Below are 7,774 nucleotides of genomic sequence, written 5' to 3'. Positions count from 1 at the left end.
ACCCAATTAATTAAATTACAAAATACCCAATCAAAATGTTAAAATAAATTTGAAATAATAATAAAAACAATTAGATCATTTAGACTCAACACATTTATTCCAGACCACATAACAACTACTAATCATCATGTGCGGAGCACATGCATCAGGCTAGTTTTAATATAAAATTTCAATATATTGTTTTCTTAGCCTTGCATGTCTTGTGAATTGAAATGTAGAAGAGAAGTCACACAGTACTTCGTTCTGAGTAAATTTGAATTTATGATCACTGACAATTAGATAGTTGTTTAGTAAATTCAGGTTGAATCACAAGCAGACTAAGTCAGGGCCCTGGTGGTACATACTGGGAAGTCTTGGTTCCATATATGCCCCTTTCACTTGGGATGGGAGTTGGGAGTTGGGAGTTGGGGAGTTTCATTTGTCTAAGACCTAGTTGGAATCTAATGGTTTTAGGTATATACATCTACAATAATTCTCTTTTTACTCATAAAATTTGGAATTCAACTCAACAATTTCTTCTTCTTTTCTAGATAGAAAACTCAACAATATCACAACACAAAAAATTGTCACCAATCCATTCAACCCTGAGTAAAAGATAAGGAAAATGACATTCCGCCACGTGGCTAGCCAAATGGCCACGTGATCACAAACACCTAATCTGAAATTATCACCCATTTGTGGTCATCCAAATGTAACGCTATCAACTATCAGATCAAGGGCTGAGAGAGACCGAAAGCCCATCCTGAACTGTAACCACTGAATAGGTAATGTGATGGGGGCTTGTGTGTCTATAAATTGAGAGAGGATAAGTGCTATGGACTCGTATAGATTATAGAGTTTGTTTGTGTAAGAAAACACAAGAGAGGTGCAAAATGGCATCAATCCCTTCTGCTGCTATTGCTTCTGTTAACCGTGTCACCCCAGCTCAAGCCAGCATGGTGGCACCCTTCACTGGTCTTAAATCGACTGCAGCTTTTCCAGTCACCCGTAAACTTAACAATGATATAACATCCCTCGCAAGCAATGGTGGCAGAGTCCATTGCATGGAGGTAAGTAGGAAAAAAACAATTAAAATATTGATCATGCAAACTACTTGTTGTTGTTATCGCATTCGGTTTCTTCTTTTGTTTTTGATCCGGTGATGGTGGAGTAATTAGAAAATCTACGTATTTGGTTTCAAACTTAATATATTCTTTTTGCCGCATTAGATCCAACTTAATTATTAGCAATTTAGTCACGAATTGATTTTAATTAAATTGGTATTTAATAATTTGTGTCTGTTTAGCAAGTGAATATCATAGGATCTGTTTCGGCTTCAAATTAAGCTAAAGTTGGGAACTATACTAAAACCAAATAATCAATTAAACTGTAAGTTTGGATATACAACCTGGCCCTCGGGTCATGCTTAACTTAAGAACTTACATAGAGGGATATGGGCATATGGTACTGTCTCAGGAGTCAGGACAAGACATAGAAGTTTTTGGTGGTTCCAAGTGCTGTTGGTGATGTGGCCTAATTGCATAATTCATGCAAAACCTACTCATCCATACCGTATAGAAATTATGTTCCTTTATATTATTAATGGTCTTTATGATTAGAAATTATTTATTTAATTAGTTAACGGATGAATTCAGGTGTGGCCTATAATTGGATTGAAGAAGTTTGAGACACTGTCTTACCTCCCACCTCTCTCACAAGCGTCTTTGGCCAAGGAAGTAGACTACCTTATTAGAAATGGATGGATTCCTTGCCTGGAGTTCTCCTTGGTAAGTATTCATTTTACATACCAAATCTGTTTTCTTAATTTTAATTTTGATTTTAGCATTGTGACATCTAGACATTATTTTGATTTAAAACTTGTGGATTTTATAGGAGGGATATATTACCCGTCAGTACCATAGTTCTCCGGGGTACTATGATGGCAGATACTGGACAATGTGGAAGCTCCCCATGTATGGTTGCACTGATTCGTCACAAGTATTGAATGAGGTTGAGGAGTGTAAGAAGGAGTATCCCAAGGCTTTCATCCGGATCATCGGATTCGACAACAAACGCCAAGTGCAATGCATTAGTTTCATTGCCTTCAAGCCTGCAGATGCCTAAGTGTATGATCTCATGAATGTTTCATGATTTACCTTGTTTTGTTTCAGTATCGCATATTTGCTTTTCCCAATGTCATTCCATTCATTTCCTCTCCACGTACAATTGCACAAACTTAAGGTTACGAACTTGTGCTAAAGGTGGTAATGCGAGATTTATATAAAAGGGTTTGCTTATTTTGTTATACCTACATACTTCTCCTTTCTTGGAATGTTAGTAGGCTTCTTGATTTTAAGGGAACTAATAATTCACTCTTTCCTAGAGTTACATCTTGACCGAGATACGCGCTTGGCAAGAGATTGAAGGCTACAGAGTCCTTTCTAGGATTATTACCAAAGGCTGAGGAGTTGAAAAGTTTGTGATCCTTACCTAACGTCTCCTTCATTTTGTTAGATGAGCACTCCTGTAAGGATATTAGTAAAAGCCTTCCCCTAGTCCCCTTTAAACTAAGAGTGCGGAGGCCTTTACAACTCTAAAAGTCTCCTCCCGTGGCATAAAAAGAAAACACTTCGAACACAACACAAGTGTGCAGTCTGCAGTGTCTCTGCACTATTTCACACTCGGGTTACCACCAAGGAGCCCAATTATTTATGGGTGTCTTGTTGGCCTGCACTTGGTGGACTTTAAAGAGTGAAAGTAATTAGACACAAAGTTGATACCTGCATAAAACTAGATACGAGATACTAGGTATTTGAGTCTGAAAATTCCCACTGGTTAGTTTGGAAGGGACTTGGTGAATTAAGAACACACTTTACTCAAATTTGTTCTGCCTAACGATAATTTCACCCTAGAAGATTCTAGTCTCAAAACCGGAAAAAAGGGAGAGAAAATTGTGGAACTCAAAATATTCCCTAGGCTATTTCATTTTCAAGAGAACTCTAGTTGCAGAATTCAATCCTCTTCCTATTCTTCCCAACAACTAAAGTTTTCGGCGTCTTTAGTTTTATAGTTAAGGTCAAATGCCCCGTTGTCTGGCCTTTTGGGCTGCTCCTTGAGAAAATCATAGGTGAACAGCTAAATTAGCTTTAAGAATCAAGTTCTATAACATTCAGGTTTTCATAGCTAAATCCAAGCTATTTTCTATTAATTGTTAGAAATGGAAGTTCATATAATCGTATGTTTATGTGAGATCCCTCTGTCAGTGATTCGTTGTATATCGATGAATATAATTTTAGATAAATATAATAGACAATGCATAAAGGGAGTATGTGAGGCTTCAAGCGTTAGCTAATAGAAACTTGGACTTTTCTAAACGTTTATTCCTTGGATTAATTTTCAGAATTGATAGTCCTTGTTCAGGTGTCACTGTGTCAGTGGTAGAAAGTAGAAACTACTAATTAGTTGATAGATACTGGGATAGCACTTGTTGATAAGTACCTCGACTGCTCAGGTTAGTAAGTTTATGACTTCCTACTCAAATTCTTTGGGTTTTTTTTTTTTTTTTTCGAATCCGTTCCTCAAATTAGATAGCAATACTTCCATGCATCAAATGTGGGATTTTCAACAGCGTTGTTTTTTGCAACAATCTTTGTGCTTTTTGTGTCTAATCACATTGGAGACTATGGACGACTTTTGAGTCTTGGCTAGCCAAAAATCCCAAAAAACAAGGCCTTTCGTTTGTCTGTTTGCTTACAAGTTTGTAAATTTTTTGTTTTTCTCATTCCTATTTTTACTTCAGCCAATTGAACTTCTTTCTTGCGGGAAAAGCTTCAGTCCTCATCGCCTTAGGACAGGACGTCCTAAGTGGTTCGGGACTACAAATTTTTTTTCCACATAAGCAACTTCACAAAAAAAAAAAATGTCCTCAGTAGATTTTAATAAAAACAAAAAAAAACCAAATGTGTGGTCCGAATCCGCTTAGGACGGACTTCAGCAGGACCGAAGACTTTTCCCTTTGTTGCTAGCCATAGTTCCCATTTCCGGTAATATCTTTTGAGGACATTAGACATTTAGACTCGGTTGAGCAGTAAAGGATATGATAAGACACTCATCCGCACTTCTTGATTACGAATTCGACCCTTGGAAACTTTTGGTTCAATGTTAATATGCATTATTAGGGAATATAGATAAGATTTTGGTAGGAATGAGTGGTGCAAGTGAAAGCACTTTTTCTTTCCTCTTCATCTTTTCCCTTTGAATTAGGTCGTCATAAATCAGATGAAGTAAAGGTACTTTGTGGCATAAGGTGCTTAACATCCATGAACGAAAAAATAAAAACGACAACATAATATATTGATGATATAAAAAAGTGAAATTATGAATCCAGACTCTTAACGATCATCACCAACAAAACATCGGCAATTTATATATCCATATTCTCATCAGTTCAGTTGAGTTGGAGATCCGGAAAATAACCATAAATGTAAACAAATTTTCTCAAACGAATGAGAGAAAACAAAAACCTAGACACAATTAACTAGATGGAATATTCAAAGTGGTAATTGAGCTTAATAGTTTTCAGGCTTGTAGGCGATGAAACTGATGCACTGGACCTGACGCTTGTTGTCGAATCCAATGATCCTGACGAATGCATTTGGGTAAGCCTTCTTGGCCTCTTCAAGCTCAGCCAAGACTTGTGATGCATCAGTGCATCCGAACATGGGGAGCTTCCACATGGTCCAGTATCGGCCATCATAGTACCCTGGTGTTACCGTACTCACGGAACACAAATCCGTTCTATAAACAGACAAAATGAAACAAATTTGTAAAAAACTGTCAAAGTTAATTAGCCTCATCCAGCTTACTGCCAAGACAATAAAAACAATTAGAAATAAGTATATACCAAGTCGAATTCCAAGCAGGGAACCCAATTGTTTTTAAGAAGGTATTCAATGATAAATAAATTTATTTAAAATATGTTTTCCATATTTTGGTAATTTTAAAGACTCGGCTGAAAGTGGGGGAAAGTAAGTGAGAGTCTCGAACTTTTGGTTTTTGACTGGATTCCACACCTGAACATTCAAAATAGCAATTAAACATGTAATTGAAAAAAAATATAATAATATAAAATGTACAGACTTAATTCATGTGAACATTTTTTGTACCTGCCTGCAAGAAACTTTTCCTCCATTGCTAGAGATAGAGGTAATATCGTTGACCTTTCGGGTAACGGGAAAGCCAAAGTGGACTTGAGGCCAGTGAATGGTGCAATCATGCTAGCTTGAGCAGGGGTGGCACGGTTATTGATGGATGCAACAGCTGCTGATGAGATCATCGAGGAAGCCATTTCACTCTACTGTGATTACCAGACAATCACCTTAGTGAACTAGCTCTTCTTCCCTATCATTTTACTATATTAGAAAAATATGGGGTAGGAAGAATAGTGTGTCTGTCACAGGAGCAAAATTGTAATTATCTGATTTTCAAAAACTTAAAAAAACCAAAACTGATAGCATAATTTTAAATATTTTACTATATTAGAAAAATATGGGGTAGGAGGAATAGTATTTTGATGTCACATTTGTGTCCGTCATAGAAGCAAAATTGTAATTATCTGATTTTCAAAGACTTAAAAAATCCAAAATTGATGGCATAACGATAAATATTTGAATGTTTAAGTCTTAAAGATAAAAACAGTGGGCCAAGAATAATAGTATCCACACATTATTTTTTATTTTTATTTATCATTTTTGGTTTTTTTTTTATTTCTTCTGTAGACTCTAGTAGAATAAAATAATTAAAAAATATAAAAATAGAGAGAGTGTTTTTTTTTCTCTCTCTAACTGTAGAGCGGCTCTACGTATTCTAAATATATTTTTTGCTCATGGTGCTAGTTTGCTAGTATATATAACTAGTATTTGCCCATGTCGTACGACACAGATCTGCTGGCGCCTTGAAGCCCCGACACGATTCCCTAAGTCTTTTTTGGCATCTGCGGCTTTTGGCCCGTTCGCTATGGCTGGCCCTCGATACAACACAGATATGCGCATTTTTAGTGCCTCCGACGCGCATCCGCCCCCAATATGACACAAATATGTGCGCCTTCGGCGCCCTCGACGCACATCCGCCCCTGGTAAGGCACATATACGTGTGTCTTCGGCTTCGGCGCTCTCGACGCACATCCGCCCCCACCCCACTCAGTACGACATAGATACGCGCGCCTTCGACGCATCCATCCCCTCTATTCATGTTTCAAGAGCTCAACATCCCATAAAAATTCAACCCAAAAACAGTCTACACTTTTTTTGGGTGGGGTGGGTGAGGTGAAATTTTTTTAAACTCTCCCAAAAAATTTGTTAACTCACTTAAAGAAACATAATCCAATGGCTATGGTGAGGGGGTGGCACAACCAAATATCACCTTGTGAGGTTGAATTTGTCGTCCCACTCCTCCTTTCTTTATTATATAGATAGATAAACTTACCATTCATATGCATTAACATTTTTTTCTAGTACAATGGTCTAAAATCTTTTACTAATTTAAAAATTCTGACTCTGAGCTACAGTAGCAACAGTATTATAATATTTGTTTATTCTATGTGATTTGTGATTCTTGGTCACACTTTTTAAGACTGTTTTATCCATATTATTTTTCTATATTTATAATAGTACTCTTATTGTCTTTAATCATTTAGTTTGGGCATAAAAACAGGTGCGTCAACACATGCATCAAACTAGTGGTTATAGTAAAATTTGGGATTTTGTGCGGCTGTTGGATTGAATTGGACGCGGGATTACAGTGTATGGATTGGGAAAAATTAGATTTTACCCTTATCGTTGGGCACCCGTCTCGGTGTGCCATGTGGCATAGGTTCATTATCTTATCTCATCTTCAGTTGTTGAAGACGGGAATGTGATATGGTTGTTAGCTTATTTTGTCACTCTTTCTTGGCCCTTCATTCTGTATTACCGACATCTGGTGCAGGTTTAAAAACTTAGGACCACAGCCATTGAAAAAATATCTGCCGTTGGATTGGAAAATGGCAAAAAGGCCTATAATTAGTTTATACAAATTTACTGATTCTGATTATATATAATTCAAGGAATGCATGGGAATTTGATAATTCATTGGCGTAATAATACAGATCATTTTCACAGAGTACATATTCCGTGAGTATGTCCATTGGAAATGAACAAGGATCCTGGTTCCAAAGCGATTAATTCGTGAGGAAAACGTTAAGTATCAAGTAAAGTAAGCAGATGCGTTAATTACAAACAAATATGGGCTCTTAGCTGCTCCATTAGACCATTACATCAAATTGTCTTCACAACTCTTTAGTTTGAAGTGTAAATACAATGGCATCACTACATCACATCACAGCCTATTTCTTATACATAAGCATTTCAGTTGAGTTTTTGTTTAACTTATATTTACACCATAATATAATGCGACTCCATGTTATCATTGGCATGTGGTGAAGAAGATGGGGCTCTAAAAGCCCTAGGTTTTGATGGCTTCCAAGGCACTTTCTACCAACAGTGTTAAGATGTTATTGGTCCATCTATTATTGATTGTGTTAGGAATTTTTTTATTCAAGGTTGCATGAATCTTAGCTTTAATGAAACTTTTATTGTTTTAATTCCTAAGATTTCTAATCATGATCATATGTCTAAGTTCAAACCTATTAGCTTATGTAATTTTTGTAATAATATTATATCTAAGATTCTTTATAATAGACTCAAAGCTCATACCAATAAGATTGTTTCTCATTTTCAAGGAGCTTTTATAAAAGGCA

General features: G+C 36.5%; 2 protein-coding genes across 2 annotated transcripts; one reads left to right on the top strand and one right to left on the bottom strand.

Moving 5' to 3' along the window:
* The first annotated feature begins 491 nt into the window (after positions 1-491).
* Positions 492-2,284, top strand: LOC147474866 (ribulose bisphosphate carboxylase small subunit, chloroplastic-like). Its single transcript, XM_086582039.1, has 3 exons — positions 492-1,049; positions 1,635-1,766; positions 1,873-2,284. The coding sequence occupies exons 1-3, from the start codon at positions 873-875 to the stop codon at positions 2,101-2,103; spliced, it is 540 nt and encodes a 179-aa protein (XP_086438165.1). The 5' UTR covers positions 492-872; the 3' UTR covers positions 2,104-2,284.
* LOC147474865 (ribulose bisphosphate carboxylase small subunit, chloroplastic 1-like) lies at positions 1,872-5,898 on the bottom strand. The gene is given in 6 exon segments (XM_086582040.1): positions 1,872-4,755; positions 4,757-4,776; positions 4,883-4,942; positions 4,980-5,051; positions 5,145-5,221; positions 5,224-5,898. Coding segments are annotated over 6 exon segments (540 nt in total). The 5' UTR covers positions 5,327-5,898; the 3' UTR covers positions 1,872-4,547.
* Between the last annotated feature and the right edge of the window lie 1,876 nt (positions 5,899-7,774).

This window comes from Coptis chinensis, chromosome 9, assembly GCF_015680905.1.
Source record: "Coptis chinensis isolate HL-2020 chromosome 9, ASM1568090v1, whole genome shotgun sequence".
NCBI lineage: Eukaryota > Viridiplantae > Streptophyta > Magnoliopsida > Ranunculales > Ranunculaceae > Coptis > Coptis chinensis.
This window is presented reverse-complemented; position numbering and strand designations above follow the sequence as displayed.

What these genes read in the sequence shown, in the direction of transcription:
- LOC147474866 (XM_086582039.1), top strand. Translation starts at nt 873, where the DNA reads ATGGCATCAATCCCTTCTGCTGCTATTGCTTCTGTTAACCGTGTCACC. An exon ending in GCAGAGTCCATTGCATGGAG is followed by an intron (nt 1,050 to 1,634) that starts GTAAGTAGGAAA and finishes GGATGAATTCAG; the next exon opens with GTGTGGCCTATAATTGGATT. An exon ending in CTTGCCTGGAGTTCTCCTTG is followed by an intron (nt 1,767 to 1,872) that starts GTAAGTATTCAT and finishes TGGATTTTATAG; the next exon opens with GAGGGATATATTACCCGTCA.